Below are 22,631 nucleotides of genomic sequence, written 5' to 3' on the forward strand. Positions count from 1 at the left end.
GGCGCCAAAGGTGGGTCGAGGGTCTGGCTCACGCGAGTAACTCAGCCAGGGCCCAGTCTGGCACCCCAGGCCCACTCAGCCGCCCCGGCAGCTCCCCTGCCCTGCTCTCTGTACCCCCCAGGAGAGGAGAGGCTCTGAGCCAGGACAGCCCCCGAATCAAAGTGAGGAGAATTGGCCGGACTCCGTTCGAATACCAGCACCTGCCCTGGCACTGCGGGGGGCAGCTCGGTCCTGGGGTTCCCTCGTCCGGCCTTTTCCCTGCTTGTGCAGCAGCCCCAGCGTTTCCTAAAGCAAACGCTCCAGCCCTGCGCCCCCTCCGTCCCTGCACCCGCAGCCTTCCTGGCCCCTCACAGCAGCAGCCGATGGGCCGCGAAGCACCCTCTGGCCCCTGGATCAGACACACACAAAGCCACTGGCGGAGACGGGCCTCATCCTACAGGAACCCCCCGGCTCCCAACTGTCACCCGCCAGCCCCGGGCAGCTCCAGGGGCAGGCACGACAGCAGCGGCCGTCTGGTCCCAAGGTTGCATTGTCTTCCTTTGTAGCTGAAATAATATCCCAAGTCCCCCCGAAAGGGCCAGGCTTTGGGGGGAGGGGGCTACCAATCCCCTCCAGGGTCTCTGGCTGGTTCCTTTCACTCTCTGATCCGAGTGCCAGTCTCCTGAGGAAGAGGTTCACCCCCCGCCCTGCGGGATCCCACGTCTGCCTGACAGCGAACACCACGGCTCAGGCTGCCGCACCGAGCCAACGGGCCCCGTTCCAGCCAGCGCACCACAGCCGTGATGGGCCGGCCTGGGCACGGACGCAAAGCCCCCGCTGGGAGCTGCCCCGGGGCAGAGGTGGGGAGGAGGGGAACAGGGCTCTCCACAGAGTAATTGCCCCCCTAGGGGAAAGTCTGTTTGCACATGGGGAGGCATTGCACGAACCTGGCACCTCCCCCAGACCCAACACCCAGGGCTAAGCTGGCACTTCCCCCCCCATCACAGAGTCCCCCCCATCCTGTACCCCCCATTGGACGTGCCAGCCACAGCCTGGTTCTGTGCATCTCAGCCAGAGGACGGGGTACAGGGGGCACAGGACAACCTGCTGCCTCGGTTGGCTGCTGCCAGTCGGGCTTTGCGGCTCGGGCTGAGACGGGCACAAAACTGAGCGCCCAGGAGCGGCGGGTTCCTCCTGCCCAGTCCCCTTTGCCCAGATCCCAGCAGGGCTGGGACTGGGTCTGGATCCTGCGGGGCCCCGACAGGACCAACACCTGCTACCAGCAGCAGCACGGGGCCCCGCACCTCCCCGCCCCACTTCACCCCCGCCGGGCTGCCCGGGGCACTGCTGACCCCCCACCCGCTCCCGGAGACCCGGGCACAGCCCGGCCGGGGCCAGGCGCTCCTCGCGGGAGGGCCGGGGGGCCCCGGGGAGCCGAGCCGCTGCAGTCACCCAAGGGGCGGCCGTTCGCAGCCCCCCGCGCTGGGCCGGACCCGCCTGGCTCCGCGCTGGGCGCCGCCTCCCCGGGCTCTCAGAGCCAAGCCCCGGCCCCGTTCACAGCCGCCCAGCGCGCACCGGGCCCCCCGAGCCCCCGATCCGAGTCCCCGCAGGGGCCGCCCGGCTCCGGCCCCCGACTCTGCTCCCCCAGCCGGGCGGCCCCTGCGCCTCCCCAAGAGCGCAAAGTTGGCGGCGCAAAGTTGAGACGCTCTGAGCCGGCTGCAGCCCCCGATTTTTCCCGTCCGCGGCGGTGCAAAGCCCCCGACCCCCACTCGCTGCCCCGGGCCCGGCCCCGCCGGGGGCCACACGCCGCCCCCAGCCCAGGGCGAGCGGAGCGGAGGCTGCCGGCTGCGCCCCCATGTGCGGGCGCCCCACTCCGGCCCCAATCGCCCGGCAAACTTCCCGCGTGGAGCCCCCCCGGGAGGGGGCGGGGAACAGGACCCACGCGCCCCCCGCTGCCGGCCCACGCCGGGGTCCGGCGGACTCACTTCTCCCGGGCCTGGCTGTCCGAGGGCACGGCGGAGCCCTTCCCCTTGGCGTACATGCTGCGGCCGGGTTCGCCTGTGCACGCCCGTCAGCGAGCGCGGCCGGCGCAGCGCCCCATAGCCACGGCCACCCCGCCGGCCCCGGCCCGGAGCAGCGGCCGCAAACCCGGCAGCGGCGCTCGGGCGGGGGAGCTTGAAACCGCCGCGCAGGCACCGGGCGGGGGGGGGGGGAGCTCGCTCGCCCTCGCGTGCTCTCTCTCTCTTCTCTGTTGGCTGTTCCAGGAACGGCGCCGCCTCCCCCGCCCCGGCTCAGCTCTTAAAAGGGCAACGGCGAGGCTGGAGCGGGGGATTCTGCACGCGCGCACACTCTCCCCACCCCGCACGGTGCACACACCCCACCGTGATACCCACCGGCCTGGCGCCCCCCTCGATCACCCCCACCACACTGACACGTGCTTCCTCCAGCCTCAGACTCTACCCAAGGCTAACATGGGCAGCCCCAGCATGGTGCCACCAGCACCCTGCTCCCAGCACCCACTACCAGCACCTCGCCCAGCACACCCAGTGCTCCCGCCACCCCACACCCCCCTACCAGCCCCTGCCCAGTGCTCTCAGCACCCAGCAACCTGCTCCCAGCACCCACCACCCTGCTCCCAGCACCCAGCAACCTGCACCCAGCACCCCACTGCCAGCACCTCGCCCAGCACACCCAGTGCTCCCACCACCCAGTGCTCCCACCACCCCACACCCCCTACCAGCCCCTGCCCAGTGCTCTCAGCACCCAGCAACCTGCACCCAGCACCCACCACCCTGCACCCAGTAACCTGCACCCACCACCCCTCTGCCAGCACCTTGCCCAGCACACCCAGTGCTCCCACCACCTCACACCCCTCTGCCAGCACCTTGCACAGTGCTCTCAGCACCCAGCAACCTGCACCCACCATTCTGCTCCCAGCACCCAGCAACCTGCACCCAGCACCCACCACCCTGCTCCCACCACCCCACTGCCAGCACCTCGCCCAGCACACCCAGTGCTCCCGCCACCCCACACCCCCTACCAGCCCCTGCCCAGTGCTCTCACCACCCAGCAACCTGCACCCAGCACCCTGATCCCACCACCCCTCTGCCAGCACCTTGCCCAGCACACCCAGTGCTCCCACCACCTCACACCCCTCTGCCAGCCCCTGCCCAGTGCTCTCAGCACCCAGCAACCTGCTCCCAGCACCCACCACGCCACTGCCAGCAACCTGCACAGTGCTCCCAGCAACCTGCACCCACCACTCTGCTCCCAGCACCCAGCAACCTGCACCCAGCACCCTGATCCCACCACCCCTCTGCCAGCACCTTGCCCAGCACACCCAGTGCTCCCACCACCCCACACCCCTCTGCCAGCCCCTGCCCAGTGCTCTCAGCACCCAGGAACCTGCACCCAGCACCCCTCTGCCAACCTGGACACTGCGTTCTGCCAACCCCCCTCTTGCTGTTTGTCCCTCATGCTGGGAAACCATTTCAGGACCAGCTAGGCTGGGAAGTATCAGAGGGGTGAACAGCCGTGTTAGTCTGGGTCTGTAAAAAGCGACAAAGAGTCCAGTGGCACCTTATAGACGTATAGAAGCATGAGTTTTCGTGGGTGAATACCCACTTGGAAGGAAACTCTGCATTGTTTCCACTTTCCCTGGAGATGCCCCAGGGGTATTTTCACACAGCAGCGCCTGTGTCTGCAGGTTGCTGGGTCTAGTGGCTCTGGCTTCGAAGGAAGAAGAAACTGCTAGTCTGTTTCTGCTTCGTGTGTGACTGGCACATCTGGGTGCTAACCCAGGGGAATGCACATTTCCAGGGCTCCCCTGGACAGGACATGGAGGCCCGGCCGAGAGGAACGCTGCCCCTCCTCGGGGTGCAGGGAGCCCGGCTGGGAGAGATTTCGGGACTCTCCGAATATCGTGGAAACCACTTGCTGGGAATGGATGTGCCAAGGGGCTGTGTTTCAAAGTCCCCTGCACTCAGGGTCAGTCACTACTGACCCCCGCAGGCCGTGTCCAGGCCAGTCGTCCCTGTCCAGCAGCCAAACTACATCTCCAGCATCCGCGCTGCTTGGCCTCTGGCTGGGGCCCGGGGCAGCCAAGGGGGTGAAAAGGCAAATCCTGCAGCCCCAGCGCCCTCCGCCTGCGGCCCCTCTCGAGAGGCTGTTGCATTCACAGGCTGGGAATCAGACGGAGGCCAAACTCCGGGGCCTCCCTGCTGACACTGGGGGTTTGTGGCACATGGCACCTCACGCCCAGAGTAGGTTGTCAGCAGCCGGAGCGAAGGGCCCAGCCAAGGCTGCGGCTGGCTCATCGGCCTCTCTGCTCCCTGTGGCCCAGGCCCCACTAGAGGAGGATGGAGGGGAGGAGACGCTGAGCGGGGCCGGGGGGCGTTGTGTGGAAAGTCAGAGCACCTCTCCGTGGGCAGAGCGGGATCCCCAGGGAGATGGGGGAGGGGCAATTCTATTGGGTTCATGTGCCGCCCCCTCTCGCCCCAGTATCTCAGCCCTGGGATCCAGCGTCTCTGTTGCTGTGCCAGGGGCTTCCCGTTCAAGGGTGCTCATGACCTCGGTGCATGGGTGCCAGTGGGCTGTCAGCAGGGGAGGCTACGGTTCCCGTTCCCCTGTGGGGTGGCTCCGGCCCCAGGCCACAAGCCAAGCACTCCCACCCTGTGCTGTGCAGCAGATGCCCACTCGTTCCCCACCCCCCACCCCGGGCTCTCTTTTGGTGAATTGCCCATGGGAACCTGATGCTAGCCTGGCTGCCCCAAAGACAGAGGAGGACAGGCCTCGCCCCCACCTGTTTGAGGTTCCATCTCCCAGCCCGTCCAACCCTGATTCTGCTGAATTGATCACCAGGGGGAGGTGGGGGTGGATGAGCACTTTGTAATCTGGATGCCACACGTTCAACCCCCACATGGGAGCGCTTGGAGCCATGGCTACTTGGAAAACTGCCCCGGGGTGGCCCCCATGCTTACACCCCGCCGAGCAGCCCCCCAGCAAGAGAGGAGCGTCCTGCACCCCTGAAATCCCAAGCGGGGAGCTGACTGGCTCAGCCGCAAGCCAACCCCATCAAGACAGAGGTGCTGGGGTGACGCTGCCCAGGGTTTTGTGTGGAATGAGCAGAGGAGGTTTAAAGGTGCGCGGGGAACCCACGGTGAGGAGTGGCCCTGTCACAGCCGCCATGGGGCCAGGAGGGGGCGCTCATGCACTGGGATCTTCCTCACAAGCCCCGGAATAAGGCTGGAGTCTCTTGATTTTTCCCTGGTGCTGGATTTTTGGAGCAGGGTTGGGCAGAAACCTGGGTCTGACCCACTCACACAGAACTAGGGGGAGGGGGGGCTAGAGCCGTGTGACCCAAACCTCTCTTTGCAGTGGGCCCGGCCAGAGCTCAGCAACTTGGGGAGAGTCGGGAGCCGACTCTGGGTTTGCTTGGCTCCATCTCAGCTCAGATGAGAACCCTTCACATTCCCCCAAATCACGACGTCGCTGTGAAACTTTCCAGCATTGACAAACCGCCACAGTGCAAGGAAAACACGTCTTGTCAACTGCATGCTGGGCAGCTCTAGTGAAAGCCCAGGAGTGTCTGGGGCCCAGGCCTGTGCTCTGACCACTAGCCCCTGCTCTTCTCTAAACCCTGGGTCAGGCAAGCTGTGCTGGAGCTCCCTGCACATCCCTGGGACCGGGCTCTGCTCTGTTACATTGAGCAGAAATCCAGAGCGACTCTGCTGAATTCACGGAGCTGCTGCCGGACGACAGGAGAGCAGAACGGGGGTGACACCCGGAGCTGAACCCGCTCCCCCAGTTCCGTGGCTGGGGGGGTCCATGGAACTGAGTGGCGGGGAGGAAGCCGCAGCCATTCGAGAGGTCTGGCTGGGCTTGGAGCTGTCTCCTGCCATCGGCAGACAGCTTTGGCCCTGGAGCTGAGAGGCTGGCCCAGAAGGGCGGCCTAGAGGGCCGAGGGAGCACTGGAGAGGGGTGGCGACCCCAGGGCTGAAGATGCCCAAGGTGGCCCTGGCCCTGGGGGAGGGGCTGCCCCCCACCCCGGAGCTAAGGGCCCAGTTCGGCTCTCAGTAACTCCGTGGAGTTCCACAGTTACACCAGGGCGAGTTCCCTTGGGAGCCCAGCGGCTCTCCTTTCCCTGCCGGCCCGGCGGGTTTGGACATGGGAAGGATTGAGGAAAAAAAGGGCAATTTCCTTTGCTCCCCCCATTCATAAACCACCCTGAAAGATGCATTCGGGGGATGATTGTTCAGTGCAGTAACACAGGATTCATAACCTGCGGGACTAGCCATCCTGGGCCAGCTTTGCCAGGGAAGAGCAGAACCCACGTTTGCAATCCCTGCGGGAGGGACCCCGGAGAACGAAGAGCCTGGTTCATGCAGGGGCAGGTCAGCACGGCTGGGCTCAGCTCTCTGCATGCTGGGCCCCTGAGCCTTCTCCTTTCAGTGCCCCAGGAGGCTCCGTGTGCAGCTCCGCCCCTGCTGAGGTGCCTTGTGGGCTTGTTCAAATCGAGGCACGTTTGATTTAGAAACTCTTCTGCCTTGCCCCAGAACCGGGCTGCTGCGTTTGGCACGTTCCATCCTCTCCCCCGTGTTCTGGGCAACCAGGGCCCCGGGTCTCCGACGAGCTTCCCAGCTCCCACAGCTCGGTGACATCGCAGAGCCAGTGGTGATGTCACCGGGTGAGGTCATGGGAGAGGAATGAGCAGTGGGAGCGGGTGACTCATGGAGAAGCAGAGATCCTGTTTCCACGAACTGATAAAGAACAGGGGAGCAGGACGTCAGAACCTGCTGCCGCGGCTGTTACGCACACAGAGAAGAGAAGTGTTGTTGTCTGACAGAGCCCTGCAGAATTCGACTGGCCTTGGCTGCGTGTGGGTGTGGGTGCATCTGGGTGTGCATGTGTGTGTGTGCGTGTGTTTGTGTGTGCGTGTACCTCTCCCTGTTTGTATCCAGAATTATTTGTTTGCGTGTGCAGGTAAAAGACCTTCTGTTTCCCATTATTCCCATTCCCCGGGAAGGGCGGCCAAGCAGACTTTGTGCCTGGGCTGATGAGCACTGATGGCTGTTTTGCAAGGTTGCCCTAGGCAGGGGATTTTCCAGGCTCCCCTCCGTCCCCCCAAGCGGCGAGCACCAGCCACTCTTCAATGGGCCTTTAGCACAGAAAGAAACGCCAGAGCTTTTTGGAAACTTACCAGGCACTTTTCAGCACCTTTAAAGTCCGATTTTTAGTCATTTCAGCTGTTTCCTCATCCTGGTGCTCAGGGCAACCAAGGCCCAAGCCAGTGTGCAGAACCCGTCCCCATGCACATGCATCTCAGCCCGCTCCTGCAGCCCGGGTGTGCAAGCCACACGCCAGGACCCACAGCCCCCCTCACTGATCAGCACAACCGGCCCAGCAGGCACCAGCAACCTGTGGGTGCAACCCCGTAGCCACACACAACCTGCAATCAAACATGGCATGTACAAACCCTACGAGAACACAGCCCCTTCGCTGATACGCCAGCGAGGGAAATAACCCCCCTAAGAAGAGATTTCCTGGCCAAGCTGCCATGTAGAAATCTCACGGAAAGAGAATCGGTTTAAAGACCGAGTAACCTGCCCCCCCCGCCCCCCATGCACACTCTTGTTTTCTTCTCTGCACCAGGGTGATGGGGAAAGGGGAGAGCCGTGGCCCATCTTCCCGTCCAGCGTCTTCATCCTGGGGACAGCACCGGTGCTGTGTGACAGTGAACCGGGCAGCAGGCGTGATCCTGGCCAGCCTGCAGGGCCCCACCCAGGGGAGTCGGAGTCACAGATGCTCTGGCCAGAAGGGGCCGCTGTGACCACCTGGTCTGAGCTCTCTTCTGTTGTGTCCTCTGGAAACAGAGGTGCCACCCTCTTGGCAGCTCTGCCTCGGTTTCCCCACATTGTCAGCCCAATGAGCTTGGCCCTTGCCCAGGTGACGGGCCAATGACAACAGGATAAAGTGAGGGAATCCTTGGCCCGGCCTGGCTACGCCTTTAGCCCCTTTTCCAGCAGGCCGGAGCCCACTGCCCCCCACTGCGTGACTCAGTGCCCAGTGCCTGGGCTTCAGTCAAACCAAAGACCCAGGCCCAGCCCCCACTCTGGGCTGGCTCGAGTCCCCAGATAGCTCCTGGCCCCACTAAGAGCGGCCTGTCCCCCGCCCCCCCCAGCCGGACGCACCGCCCAGGCTTCCCTCTCTCTGCGGCCACACGTCCCCGGTGCAAGCGCAGGCGCGGGGGGGTTGTGAGCCCCTGGCCGCTCCATAACCCCGTCCTGGCCAGCGCAGGGTTCGGACAGCCCATCACAGCCCTGCCCGTGGGAGTGTGACCTGCCCTGGGAGGCACGGCCCCCTCAGGGAGCCTCCTGCATTCGGGCTGCCGGGCTGCGCTGAGGGCACATGGGCGAGGCTCCTGCTCCCAGGCCTTGACCTTGCAGAGCGTAGGGAGCAGGGGGCAGCGTGGGAGTGCCCAGGGGGGCACGGAAGGGTGGGACCCCCAGCGGGGGGCTGGAGGAGGCAGGCGCTGGGGCTGACAGCCAGCGGAGGTCAGTGTGAAGAGGTGGCAGGGCTGGAGCTGTGGGGACGTTCCGGGGGAGGGGCTGGCGGGGGGGCAGGAGAGCTCTGGGTTGGCACCGGGAGGTTGCTGGTCTGAAGCCAGCTTGGCTGCCCAGAGCTGTCTATTGCTCGGCACACGCCTGCAGCCAGGCTGACGGGTCCCCGAACGCCTCCTCGGTGACCGCCACTCTGCCCAGGCCACTAGCGGGGAGGGGCTGGCAAGGGCATGGTGCCCCCCCAGTCTGTGCATCATGTTGGCTGCTCTGTGCCCAGCCCCCAGGCTCCACCTGCCCTCCCCAGGGTAAAGCAGAGTATGCTGCCCCCCACTGCACACAGCATGCTGGCACTGACGGGGTTAATCGCCCCCCAACACCTGTCAATGTGTTTGCATGGCCCCACCAGGTGGGCAACGGGCCCAAAAATCTCCCACTGAGCCATGTCTCCAGCAGGATGGAGGGAGCAGTGCCTGGGCCTTCCCTGCCATGCCTGCTGATGCCCCCCACCCGCCCCCACTGATGCCCCCCACCCACGCACTCCAACGCCCCTCGCCCACCACCTTCGGCAGCAGAACAACACGCAGGCGGCTGGATTCTCGAGGAGCCAGAGCGCCACCTTGTGTCGGTTATGGAAGCGACTGGTCTGCACACCTGCCCCACGGGGCCTGTTCCCACCCTCCCCCCCACTGAGCATTTAGCGCTCCCGGGTTCCCAGAGCCACCTGACCTGCGGGGTCCCAGGAGCTGGGCTCCCCGGCCAGCTCCACGGCATGTGAGGACAGGAACCAGAGGAGGGAGGAGAGTGGGGAGGCTTCCTGGCTGCCTTCCCCCGGCAAAGCGCCCCTCTTGGGGGTGCTGGGAGCGTTTTAGCTGCAATAGCCGATCTGCCAATGGGATGGGGGGGGGTGTCCTCATCCCTTTTCATTGCAGCTTAAGCAGTGGCTGAACAGTGCATGGCCTCGCTCCCGCCCCGTGCACATGCCCCATGCACCCCCGGGGCTGCAGCACAGTTACCGGCCTGGAGCCCAGGCACTGATGAGATGCAGGCAGATATTCCTCAGCAATATGATTTATGCTTCTAAATCTGTAGTTGAGACGGTATCTGTCACCAAGCGCTGCAGATGTGCGAAGGCACACGCCTGCACACGCCTGCACACGCCTGCACACGCGAGGGCCCAGCACTCCCCGCACACACAGGCTGGCGGGTCTGGCTGGACCCATCGAACCCACAGAGCCGGCCCAGGGTCAGTTACACCAACTGTCATTGGGGCAAATGGACACATGCCTGGGCATTATGGGATGTCTCACGCCTGCCTTTCTCCCCTCCCCTGCCCTCTGCAGCCCAGAGGGGGATCCCAGCTGGAGGCGAATGGGGACGTGCCAGGGATGGGAGCTGCCCCCGGTCAGTGGGAGACAGAGGGTCTGTGCCCCTCGGTGCCCTCCATGCTCAGCCAGTTCCCGGATGTGCCACCTCTGCAAAGTGCCACAGTCTGGCTCCCGGGACTGTCCTGCGGAGACCTCCAACCCCCCAGACGGGGCTCCCAGCCCAGAGCTGCTCCACACGGCTCCAGCCGGCTCAGCCAGGCCCCATTGCCCAGGGAGCTCAGGTGCTGGCTGGGGTCTCGGCTGCCAGGCTCTGTCGGGCACAGACATGGCGAGTTTGACGGCCTGGCTGGGGTGGGAGCTCCCCGCAGCTGATGGACGCGATCATCCCCTTCTCTCTGCTTGCCAGTTGCCCTTACGCGAGCCCCTGGGCAGGGGATCAGAATGGTGCCGGAGCTGCAGGCCCAGCCGTGGAGTGTACAGCACCCGCTCAGAGCCGGGAAGGGGCCTCTCTCCTGTTCCTCAAGTGCCCGTCACCGTGGTGGCCAAGTGCTGACACGAGCCACGCCGGTGGGGTGTGGCTGACGCAGGGCAGGCCTCGAGGAGCGAGACGGGCCGGAGCCCACGGCCCTGGGGGGAATTGGGCAGGGGCTGGGGCCCGGAGTGCGCTGGCTGGCAGACTGCACAGGACCTGGCCCCGGCTGGCAGAGCCGGGCGCTAGGCTGGCTGGGGAGAGACGTCGCTCCACCTCACGGCAAGGTTGAGAAACGTGAGATCTGAACAAAGAGAAGCCAGGCCCAGGGGCTGCCTCAGCACCGGGCCCCAGCAACGCCCCGGCCTGGCGATGACCCCCCGGGACTCCTGCAGTGCCACAGTCATCCCCGCAGAACAGCGGGTGGCTGTCACTGCCCAGCCCCCGCTGCACAGTGGGGGGGGTGTTACCCCATCACCCCAGGTCCCAGCTCTGTCTGCAGGGGACCCGCAGAGCTGGGGGGGGGCGTTCTGGCGACAGGGTCCATCCTGGGGGGCCGGAGCAGCACATTCTGTGGCACCACGCTGGGGAGCAACCTGAAAGCCCAGGCAGCTTCGGTGGATCCAGGGTCCCTTGCAGAATCTCAGAGAAGGGGCAGGGGCTCCGGGCGGCTGCCCGAGCCCTGGAAGAAGAGCCACGGGCCTCAGTTTCCCTCCCCCAGGGGTGCTGCAAGGCCAAATCCATCTGTGCCAGCAGAGCAGGGGAGCGGGATCGGCCCCAGAGGCACATCCCAGCCTGGGCAGGTGGCCAGGAGCCATGTGCCAGCACGGTGCTGGAGGACCTGCCCCGCTGTCCCCCCCAGCCCAGCGTCGCCGGCTTTGCCTGCCCCATCCCGCTCCGCCTGGGCTTTGTTTGGGTTCTCATTTTTCTGTTGCACTTAGGAAATTAGCGGTAATTACAGCCTGCGTGTAGTAACGCTCCTGCGCGCAGCCCCCTGCCTTGCTCAGCTGCCGCTTGGCTGCCTACGCAGACTCTGCCACACACGCCGGTTTCTCCCCTCTGGAGCACATGGAACGAGTGGGGGAAGGGGAGCGAACGGGGTGGGATGGCAACGGCTCCCCTCCCCGGGGGGGGGGGGTGAGCACAGCATCATCCGGGGGCTGCTCCCAATGCAGAGGTGTGCGGACAGGCCAGTCGGCACATGGGGGCAGGAGCAAACGAGGGCCAAAGGGAGCAGAGAGCTGAAAGGAAATGGCTATCGGGTCCCTAGCTCAACGGGCCCAGGTGGGGGCCGTGGGGGACCTCAGCCAGGGTGGGATGAAGCTTCAGGATGGAGGGCCAGGCGGGGGTGGGGAAGCCCTGGGCAGGTACCCAGATACCAGGGTGAGGATGCATTAGAAACCTGGAGACAGAAAGCCCCTGTTCTGCAGCCTGGCACTGGCCCCTGGCTCTGCCCCCATCTCCAGGCGGCACCAGCGGCTCTGGGGGCAGGTGGGGGAGTAGGGTACCAGGAAGAGGGAAGGGGTGGAGTCAGGTGAATGGAGGAGCTGCTCCAACAACGACCCTGGGAAGGATCAGATCGAAAGCCAGGCCAGCTGGGGTCTCACACCCTGAAGTGCCCCATGCCCCAGGGGGGCCAGGCGAGGAGATCCGGGGGCACTGAGGCAGCCGGGAGGGACGGCCAAGGGAGGCTGGTATGCCAGCACAGCATCCACCCTGCCATTGCCCATGGTACCCTGGCATCAGCTGGCAAGGTGCTGCACAGACCCCTCAAGGGGGCAGGGGGAGCCGTGCCAAGCAGCCTCAAGTGGCAATGGGGGGTCCTGGCACACAAGCGGAGGGTGGCAAGTGGGAAGGTGGGGAGTGAGAAGAGAGGAGAGAGGGGAGGAGGAAATGGAGACAGGGCTATAAGGAAATAGAAGGACCCCCCACCCCTTCTCTGCCAGGCCTGTGATGTTTGGTGCCAAATTTCCCTGGCTGGATGCAGGGCCCCGCTGGGAGCCAAGTGCCTGGCCTCTCGGTGCGCCATGGCAGCTCCTGACTCATCGGGAAGGAGCGGATGGAAGCGAAAGCCCCTGGCACACAACAGGAACGAGGAGAGATCAGCAAGTCCCCAGTTACATAAACAGGCTCGTTCCACCCAGCACACGCTCCCAGGCCAGAGGGATTCATCAGCTGGCAGAAGGACCCACTGGAGTTCAGACTGCAGCAGCGGGGGGGTAACACCCAGCCGTGACTGTGCAAGGTGGCGAGGTGAACGGGGCTGGCACGGGGGATGTGCTGAGCCAACCGTCCCTTCTCAGCCACCCACCGCGACTGTCTGGGCCGGGGGTTCCCAGCCCAGTGACCCTGAGGGGGGAGCTCTGTGCAAACACTGCGTATACCGCCCCCTCCTGGCGGCTGCGCGCCTGGGCGGCTCTGTGGTTACCCCCCTGGCAAGGCTGGGCACCTTGGGACTTGTTCCCATCTGTGCTGCTTCCTCTCTCCATCACGGTCACTGTCCCCTCCACGCACCTGCGATCCCGAGGGCTCCCAGCCAGGGCTTGGGAAGAGCCAGTGGAGCTGTGGGGGGGCTTTGGGAGGTGGGGCAGAGCAGTGGGGATGCTCCTGCAGCCCGGCCAGGCCCCCAGCCCCTCCCTGCAGCCCGCTGGGAGCCATGCTGCTCTGCTCCGGCTCCCCACCCGCCCAGGCCTGGCAGCCGTGGGTTCCAGCCCAGCGCTCTCATTTGCATGCCCAGGGTGAGGCCGGGAGGTCCCCAGAGGAAAGAGAACCAGGGGTGGATTAATGATTTTGCCGCCCCCGGCCCCATATGAACTTGTTTTAGTTTTTTTACAAATTCGTTTGAATTAAAATGAATCTAAAGATCATTAACATAATTGAACATTTACAAGTTTTATTATAAATAAAATGACCAGGACAGCAGCCCCTCGCTTGGCCGCGCGTCTGTATAGCGCGGGACCGCGCATGGATCCCAAACCCCGCATTCAATATGCGCTATGATTGGTAGATGCCGCGATTACAAAAATGCTGCTATTATAAATTTGCCGCCCCTGCGAATTTGTTGGCCTAGGCAATAATACGCCGCTGCGGAGCACCAAGGAAAGCCAGGCGAGCTGGGAGCTCTCAGCCCGGCCCCCAGGACGCTCCACTCTTGCTGGATTCCTGCAAAAGACCCTCCGGCCTGCGCCTTCCACGCTATCGCTCCTTCCTGGGGAGCTTTGCGGCCCCCTTCTGGGGCCCTGGCTTCAGGGGAGGGCCGCAGCCACTTGCCCAGCCAGCAAAGAGACTCACCGCCTGGCTGGAGTCAGACTGCACGGTGCCGTTCTGCGCCCTGTGTTTAATGGGGAGGGAATCGCACAGCTGGGAGGGAGTCCGGGTTTGCGAAGCAGCAGCTCCAGCCTGACAGGCCAGGCCACCTCAGGCCCAGAAGCCAGGGTGATGGGCCCCTAGAATACAGACACCCAGCTGGCCCTGACTGTGCCTCCCGGACCCCTGGCCCAACCAGCAGCTCCCAGGATAACCCTGTGCTGCCTTGTGCTGGTGGGAGGTGGAGGGGCCCATGCAGGGCCCCCCTAGGACATTTGGCTCAGAGCTCTCCAGCGAGGGGGGGGGCGGAGGGAGCACTGGGAAAGGCGGCGAAGCTCCCCCGGCATCTCCCGAGGCCGGATCCAGCCACGCACATCGCTCCACACTCCACCAGCAAACCAACCAAGGGAAGACAGGAAAGCGACTCCAGCACCGGAGCTGGGGTGCGGGGCGGGCTGGGCAGGGCCCCTTCCCCCATCGCTCTGGGCTGGCAGCTCAGCCCTGCTGGGTGCGGGCTGGGCAGGGCCACAGGGCAGGCAGCCGGGCTTCCCGCAGGGAATCTCCAGTGCCCAGCTCAGCAGGCACCCGGGGACGCGGCAGGGCACTGCACCATCACCAGCCTCCGTCCCCCTCGGGCCCAGGGCAGGATCCCCCATTGCTGTTCGGCCCCAGGAGGAAGCCATGGCTGGGGGGGCAGCGAGCGACTCTCCAAAGTCAGGGGAGACTCAACGGGGGTGAAGAATCTCTCTGTCACTTCAGTATTCGATGCCGGGTTCCCGCTGGGAACTTAGGAGTGATGCAAATCGAACTTCCGGCCACCCCGGAGCAGGGCTCAGATATGGGGCCCTGGCAGCAGCTCCGTGGCGTGGCGCGTTTTGAGAACCAGCCCGTTGCTGTGAGACGCCGCGGGCTCCTCCCTGACAGATGGGAATGCGGACCCCCAAGCAGCCTGGCCACCCCGTGGGGCGGGGGAGCGCTGTGCCCAGCAGCCCTGGCAGCCCGGGGGCAGGAGAGGCACAGGCCTGAGCAGCAGGGCTCATTACATACACGTTCACTGCTAGGGCCCCCGGCTGGGCGATGGGGGACGGGACTGGCTGGGGCCCAGTCACCCATGGTTTCCAGAGTGCCCACGGACTTTGGGTGCTGGCGTGGGACACCCAGAGTTTGATCTGCAGAGGAGTTAAGTGCCAGCACCTCCAGCTGATTTCGCTGTCACACCCAAACAGTAAGCACAAGCCTCAGCCCCTCCGTGCCTCAGTTTCCCCACCTGTCAGTTGGGGGTAATGATGCTGAGCCCGGAGATCCCCAGGCAGAAACACGCGCAGGGCCAGTTTCAGGAGCCCCGACTCCACACCAGGAGGCCGGGCTGAGCCCCTCGCCGCCCCCCCGAGCCTGTTTCACCAACAGCTAGTGTCCCAGCCCTTTCACAGGCAGAGCGGGACAGGGTCTTCCAGTACCCAACAGTTCCTTGGGGCGGGGCACGTTCAGCTCAGTCCTTCCAGGGTCAGCCCTGGTACGAGTCTGACCCTTGCCCAGGACCCAGCTGGGCTTCCCCCTCCAGCATTCACATGTGGGAGCGGCCCTCCAGAGTGGGACAGATGCCTGCTCTCCGGTACCCTGCCACCCCGAGGCTCCTGGGTCCTGCTGGGTCCCCCAGGTCCTGTGTTAATTCCCAGCGTGGCCACCTGTCCCCGTTCCGCTGGCAGAGAAAACCCAGCGCAAACAGAATGATCCAGCCCTGGGAAACTGGGTCCCTTGGCGCCAGCTGCTTTCCAACCCCAGGGCCAGCGGGCAGGCACGGGCACCGAGACACTCGCAAACTTACCTTCCTGCAGCAACATCAGCTCCAGCATTCCCACCGCTGCCAGCACGGGGCATCACTGCGGTCATGTGACACGTGGTGTCCCTCTTAAAGCCCCAGCGCCTGGACTCAGGTGACCAGGTGCAGATCTCAGCGTTCCTTGAAAACAAGAAAAGGAGGTTTCAGGCCCTCCTGGCTGCAGGGAAGAGCTTGAGCTTGTGACCGGAGTGGGACCCACGCCCAGAGATCAGACACCGAGACCCAGAAACTATGTCTGGGTCCAACACCCATCCCACGCAGAAACGGAGGAGCCCCCGGCCGCGTCAGCCTTACTGTCCAAGGAGCCTGCTCGTCGCTGGCCAGCGAGCGCCCGTGCTGGGCACACAGCTCTTCCCTGGGAACTGGCCTGAGCGGCACTGTCACAAGGGCCCTGGGCAAAGAGAGCAGAGCTCAGTAGAGGCACTTGGGCCGCGCTGTGCGCCTGCAGCAGCCAAGTGGGAACCTGGGGGGGGGGGGTGTCACACTGCTCCCCCCTTGCACTGCCTGGGGCCCCAGCCAGAGACACTGAGCCCCCCGTGCTCACCCCCGTAGGGCCTGGATGGACACTCCACGTCTCACGGTTCCACCCGCCATCTCGGGGGCAGGCTCCCTGGAATCTCCCATGCGACCTCGCCCCATGGCGCTCGCATCCGCTGGGGGTGATTCGCAGAGTCCAGAGCCCCAGCCAGGGACATGGGCCCGGGGAGCCCCTGCCCAGGCACCAGGGCTGCGGGCAGGGGCTGGCAGTGGGGAACTCAGGTTCCACAGGGCCAGGTGGGAGAGCCAGAGGCAGACCTTTCAGCCCAATGGCCTGGCCCCAGAGCCCGCATCCTGGCTCATGGGGGAGGCGGCCGCGGCGCCCAGACCAGGCGGGGTGTGGGAGGTGAGCACCATGGCCGAGAAGCGAGCAGGAGCCATGGGGCACGGCCAGCCCTGGGAGGGGGGTCCCCTGAGGCGAGGGCATTGGGAATCTGTCCCAGAGGCAACGCTGCCCCCGTCCCGATTCTAAGCCCATGGGCTTTATGGGCCTCTGGGATGGGGGTGGGGGAGAGACTCTGGAGCAGAGCAGCCTGTGATAGGCACAAGCCCTCCCCCAAGTCACCCCAGCAGCTAAGGACAAACGGATGGCAGCTCCCATCTCCGCAGGGAGGCAGGGGAAGGACTCGGGGCTTCTCCTCCTAGCCACAAAGTAGGGGTGTCGGTGCAATGGGCTTCTCTCTGCTCACACAGGAGCTCGGCCTGCCCTGCGGTGGGGCTGGGGGGGTCTGCAGGCTCCCTCTTCCCAGAGCCAAACTCTCCATTGCTTTCTGTGCCCCCTCCCGGCAGAGCCTTCCAGCCCCAGTTAGCAGGAGCCGGGGGAAGAGGAGGCTGGAGAATCACCTGAGTGGGAATTTTTGGTAATATTTTTATGAGCCCTGTTTGTCCCTCAGTTTCCCCTGTGTGCTGCGTTGTTGCCTAGGGGGTGGGAAAGGGCTGTTTGCTCTCAGGCCAGGCAGAGACATAAATATGGGTGTCACCTAGCGGTCTGGGTCTTGGTCCCCTTATCAATGGGGGCCTCTGAAAAGACAATGGCAAATCCAATTGCCTGGACAGGAACACCTAGCAACCAACGCCCCAGAGCGATCTAGGCTCTCTCGGGAACAAAGGGCTGGGGAGAGCTGAGGTGGGACGTGTTGCTGCTGAGGACAGTCAGGGCTCTGACCTGGAATGTGGACCAAGAGGGTCAGACAGATGGAGAGACGGGGCTTGAACAATGGGGCTCACCCAGAATGGACGATTCTTTGTGCTAAGCCCAGGCCCTTCCCATGCGGTGACCAGTGACTAATGAGGCAGCACAAGGCGAGGGGCAGCGAGTGCACTAGTCTCCCCCAGGGGCTGAGTCGGTGGGACCCGCTGCCTGGAGCTCGCAGGGGAAGCAGGGGGCTGAAGGCCCTGCGGTGTCGCCGCGTGGCTTCCCCTGGAGGAAGAGTGAGACCCCCAGGGGGTCTGACCCACAGAGGGGGTTCCTCCAGGAGACTGTTCCAGTGCTGCGGTCCTGGGGATCCGTGACCCCTGCCCCGGTCTGTGCATTAAACACCCCAGCGACCGACCCCAGCCTCAGAGCCAGGTCACTGCAAGAAACAAACTGGCCAGGGAGTTGTGTGCTGCCACTGACCCCACACCCACCCTGCCCCTGCCCCTGCCCCTGCCCCACGCTGCGACTGACCTGCCTGACCCAGGCCAGTGGGTCTGGGGCAGTTCCCCCCAACACACCTTTCCCCTCCCTCTGGAGGAGCGGTTATTGGCAGCATGTGGGTCTGGAGGGTGCAGGGCTCTGGTGGGCTGAGCTGCCCTGTGCCCGCCCGGGACAACGCGTCTCATGCCTAAGGCTGCAGCTCCTGTCTGCAAAGCAGCCACTAGGAGGTGCTAAGGTGCGACCCCCCAAAACCCCCACAGCCCCCGAGATGGCTCGCTGGGACCTACCAAGCACCAGTGCACAGCACCCCCAGCCCATGGGCACTGGGGTCCCGCAGCACCCCAAACTCTGCTCTTGGGCGCTGGCGTGTCGCCTCCGGGGGTGCCCTGCCCACCGGGGGTGCCCCCCAGCTCTGCAGGCGGGGAAGCAGCGCGTGCTCCGCCACGGGGCAGTGCTCGGGTCTCGGCCACTGGCCCCACAGCCTGCAGCAGCCAGAGGCCGGGGGCCCCAGGCGGGATGGGCACAGAGCGGCCGGGGGCCCCTGGAGCCCGAGCTCGGCGGCTCGCTCCGGACGCGCCGTGTCTCGCAGCGGAGGGCGGGCAGGCGCCTGACTTCAAGAGCTGCTTCATGACCCAAAAAGCTGCCCGTCTTCCCCGGCAGAAGGGCGGAATGCTACATTGCGGCGGGGGTGGGGGCGCGCCGGGCTCCCGGGCTCCGGGCTCCCGGGCGGGGACCTGGGCGGCTCCTCGGCCCGGGGCCCGCGGGCTGCAGAGGGGTTCTCCGGCGGGCCGAACCCCCGCCCCCGGGCCCGGCCGGGGCGCACCCAGCGGGCCGGCCGCCGCCGCCTCCCCCCGCATTCCCAGCCCCGAATCCAGCAGCCCCCGGAGCAGAATCAATTGACATCGCGGGGAGCTTGAAACCGCCAGTGCCGCTGGTCCGCGGGTTCGCGGCGGGCGGGCTCGCTCGGGCGGCTCGGCGCTAATGGGACTTGGGGGGTTCCTGGTGCCCGGGGGGGGGCTGCCCCGCCCCGAGAGCCCGGCGGGGCCCGGGGCAAGGGGGGGCTGAGCGCGAGCCGCTTTCGGGCGGGGGGGGGGGTCGCAGGCGCCCCCGTTGCTCAAACTTTCCCAGCTCGCCTCGAGGAGCAGCGAGGCGCGAACCCGGGGCTCCGAGGGGAGCCGCCGGGGGCTCCGGGCGCCAGCTGGGGACGAGGGGCCCCTTGCCCGCAGGTTGCTGCTGCCTGGAATCCGCCGGGACCCGCAGGCTGGCAAAGCCTCGCTCCTCTTCCTGACCTGGGAAGCAGTTTGAGACCCCAGCCCCCTTCTCTGGGGGCTGCTCTCCCCACAGCACCTCAGCCCCCAGGCACACGGGCTGAAAGGGAGCGGCCCAGGGGGACCATTTCTCCAGCCCCCTGGCCCTGGGGCCAGCCCTCCAGTCTGAGTCTCGCAAACGTGAGCCCCGGCTTGAGGGTGGAAGGGGCATCTACGCTGGGCACAGGAGCTAGGCAGCGAGGGCCACACATAGCCCTGACCCCAGCGCACAGAGAACGTCCCACCCTCTCCCAGGGCCATATCAGCCACCCACAGCCCTGCATGCCCCCAGCGCCACCCCCACCCGGCTTCCTCCTGAACCCCCGGGGGAAAGGTCCCAGGGCAGGGGCCTCATGATGGGGACGTCCCATAAAGCAGAGCCTGGCTCCTGGCTGCATCCCCTGCCGCTCCCACCCACGCTGGTCCCGGCTGTCCCTGGGCCGGGGCTGTCTGAGCTCATTGGCGCGGGAGGGTGTAGGGCTCTGCCCTCCCTGAGCCAACACACCTTGTTGAAGCCAGGCCCCTTCCCCTGCCTGGGAAACCCACTCCCTCCCCCAGCTGCACCCGGCCCCCCTCTGACTGTCAGGGAGGGAGGGAGCATATGGCCTTGGGTGTCAGGACACCTGGGTTCTAGTCCCTCTACCACTGAGTCACTGCAGGGCCTAGGGCAGGTCTGTGAGCCTGTGGGCCTTGGCGAGCCAGGCTGGCTGGGGGCAGCCACGGGCCTGTAGCCAGGCCTGGTCAGTGGTGACTGGCAGCTGTGTCCCTCCAGTGGCCATTGGTGGCTTGGGGGATCAGGACAGTTCCCAGGGACGGGCGCTCGCTGGCCCTGGGCTGCTGGGCTCAGCAGGGAGGCCTGGGCCCAGTGGCCAGCGAAGAGCAGGCACCATGTACAATGGGGCTGAGGCCGTGTGCGATGGGTGTTGGTGGCTCTGCTCCCAGGCGCATCCCTGATCCAGCAGTAGGTGCTGGGGAGGCTGAGCGGGGGCCGCCAGCCACCCGGCCTCACTTGCCCGCCTGGTAACACCTTGGTCCACGTTCCTAAGGCCCAGGGCGACCGATCCCTCACCCGGTGGCTGAATCCATGGCAGCTCTGGCTTGCTGGCACGCAGCAGACCTGGGAGCCTCACGGCGCCGTCGTGCCAGCCCGGCTGCCAATGTGTGGGGGTCACGGGAGAAAACTGGCCAAGAAACCTGGGTTGGCTCTTCTGTCTCCCGCTGACACCGCCTGCAGTGTCCTGGTGCAGAGAGCAGGGAACAGGATGCTGCCAGGAGCTACAGCCATGGGCAGGGGTCTCCGACTCCTTGCTCCCCAGGCCCCTGTCCTGGGCATTTCACAGCCAGGACGGCCAGGGGGTCAAGGAGCAATGCCTCCCCCCGCCTAGTCATCTCCCCATGTGCCCGCCACTGGGCTGCAGCCCCCCGTGGCGCTGGCAGTGAGCAGACTCAAATCACCTCTCTGGGCGGATGTGTGGACGAGAGGGAAGGAAGCTTGGGGGGGCCTTTCCCCTGCCCCACTCCTGGGGCCTCCCATCATCGCCCAGCAGAGCCCAGCACGGCGCCAACCCCTTGGCTCACTCCAGCCTGTCTGCCAGTGGGTGCCCTGCCCACCAAGCGTGCTGGCAGAGCGCCAGGCCCTTGGGACTGGCTGGGGAGCCAATCTTCCAATGGCATTGCTGTCACGGAGTGCGGGGGACTCAGGGCCCCCCCCACTTCCTGCGATTCACCGGGACTCTCAGCCAGCCAGTAACACAGAAGATTTATTAGACGACAGGAACACAGTCCCAAGCAGAGCGTGTAGGTATAACCAGGACCCCTTAGTCAGGTCCCTCTGGGGGACAAGGAGCTTAGACCCCAGACTTGGGCTTCCCTGCGTCTTCCCAGCCAGCCCAAAACTGAAACCAAAAACCCCTCCTGCCGGCTCTCCCCCCCTTTCTCTCCCTTTGTCCAGTTTCCCTGGCAAAGGTGTCAGCTGGCCCCACCCCCCTCCTGGCTCAGGTTACAGGCGCAGGTATCGTCCCTCCCCTAAAGTCACCCCCTGCTCTCCCATCCCCCATGCAGACAGTCCCAGTAAAACTAAACGACATTCCCAGGTCAGTCTGCCCCACACTGCATCACAATTGCCAAGCCACATGGCGCTGCCCTAGCTGGGGGACCCCCCCGGGAGAGGCTGCTCCTTCTCCCAGCCACAGGCTGAGTCCCAGAGTGGATGGGAACCTGCTTGGGGTCACCCAGGGAATACATGGCAGAAGCAGGGATTGAACCCATGTTGCCCAGGTCCTTAGTCAGGGCCTGCTCAACCCCCCACTCCCCCCAACCTGGCTTCCGCTGCAGCAGCTGCTCCCAGCATGTCCAGACAGAGGAAGTGGTTTCCCTGGTAACAGGGCCCACATGGCAGCTCTGGGACGCCCCCCACACTGACGGGACCTTGGCCGCGACGGGGAGCTGTGGGCCAGCCTGGCAGGGGGTGGGGCAGCGGCTGGCAGTGGTACAGGGACCGGGGGGGGGGGGCAGACGCACAGCTTGGAGATGTACAGACACAGCACCTCAATGCGCCTGTTGGACAAGGAGCTGCGTGTCCCCTGATGGCACTGGGTCTGGTCTTCACACGGCGCTCCCAGGAGCCGGGGGAACCCAGCCTTCACGTGGCACCCAGCAGTGGGGACCCAGCGCCACATGTCCCGACCCATCCCAGCAGGAGGCGCCCTCCACAGTGCAACTGCTCATGGCCCACGGGAGCCCCTTGGCTCGGGCACTGCACAGGATGCGGATGCTGTGAGCCCGACTGCTGGCTGGGAGACCCCACAAGGGGTCCAGGAGCCGGCCACAAGGTGCAGAGCTGGCCCCACCCTGCAGGCAATGGGCTACCCCTGTCCTTGCACGTGGGCCCAGCGGGGTGCCCCCAGCCCCTGGGCAGCCTGGCATGCATAGGGTCCCTACTCCAGTGGGCGCTGCCGTGTCTGGGGCCCTCTCCCAGGGGAAGTGCAGGGGGGCTGCTCAGCCAAGACCCCCAGATGGTGCAGGCAGCTGCTCTCCCGGGGCCGCTGCCTGCCCAGTGCCCACCCGTTGGCAGCGGGCTCCGCTTGCTGCAGGGCTGCATTGCGATGGGCTGGAACCATCCTGGCCCAGACACCTACGGGCAGCCTGAGCTGCAGCCCCAAGGCCAAGCTCTGTGTTGCCTGAGGTCAGAGCACCCTGCTCGTGAAGGCAGGAGCAGCTGCCCCAGCTGGGAGAGGGAGGCGCCCTGGGGGAGCCAGGGGGTAACAGGGAGTGGCAGTGCTTAGAGACATAACTGGGACCAAGGAGCGGCAGCTCCTGCAGCAGCGCCAGCCCCATCTGGTTCGGATTTGTCAGGGGCCGGCGCTGGCGCTGGCCACGGCGCTGTTAACCCCTCGGAGCCTGTGGCCGTATGGTGTCTTCGGGAGCGGGATGTTCCAGGGACCGTGTCTCAGCAACGTGATCCTGCCCCTCGGCCCCAGGCTGACCTGGCCCCTGTCTGGGGACTCACCCACCCCTCGTTCCCAGGCCGCGTGGGGTCTGCAAACCCCTGGGGAGGCATGTGGCCGTTTGGTGCCAGTTGCCACACCAGGCCCTGTGCTGGCGTCCGTCTGGGCAGCGCTCCTCGCCCTGCTTCACCCAGGGCAATGGGCCGGCTCCTTGGGGTCTGCCCA

The 22,631-nt window shown here is 65.6% G+C and overlaps 1 protein-coding gene across 2 annotated transcripts in view; it reads right to left on the reverse strand.

The window, feature by feature from the left end:
- Nucleotides 1–15,530, reverse strand: part of SSBP4 (single stranded DNA binding protein 4) — a 70,665-nt gene extending 55,135 nt beyond the window's left edge. The window contains exon 1 of one of the 2 annotated variants that reach the window (XM_065578127.1): nucleotides 15,463–15,530. In XM_065578127.1, coding sequence (XP_065434199.1) covers nucleotides 15,463–15,527 — 65 coding nt within the window. In that variant the 5' untranslated portion in view covers nucleotides 15,528–15,530. Of the gene's footprint in view, nucleotides 1–1,964; nucleotides 2,242–15,462 lie in introns of those variants that run through there. The other variant, XM_065578128.1, reaches the window with a different exon arrangement.
- Nucleotides 15,531–22,631: the final 7,101 nt, after the last annotated feature.

The sequence above is a fragment of the Chrysemys picta genome, chromosome 25 (genome assembly GCF_011386835.1).
Source record: "Chrysemys picta bellii isolate R12L10 chromosome 25, ASM1138683v2, whole genome shotgun sequence".
NCBI classification, from domain to species: domain Eukaryota; kingdom Metazoa; phylum Chordata; order Testudines; family Emydidae; genus Chrysemys; species Chrysemys picta.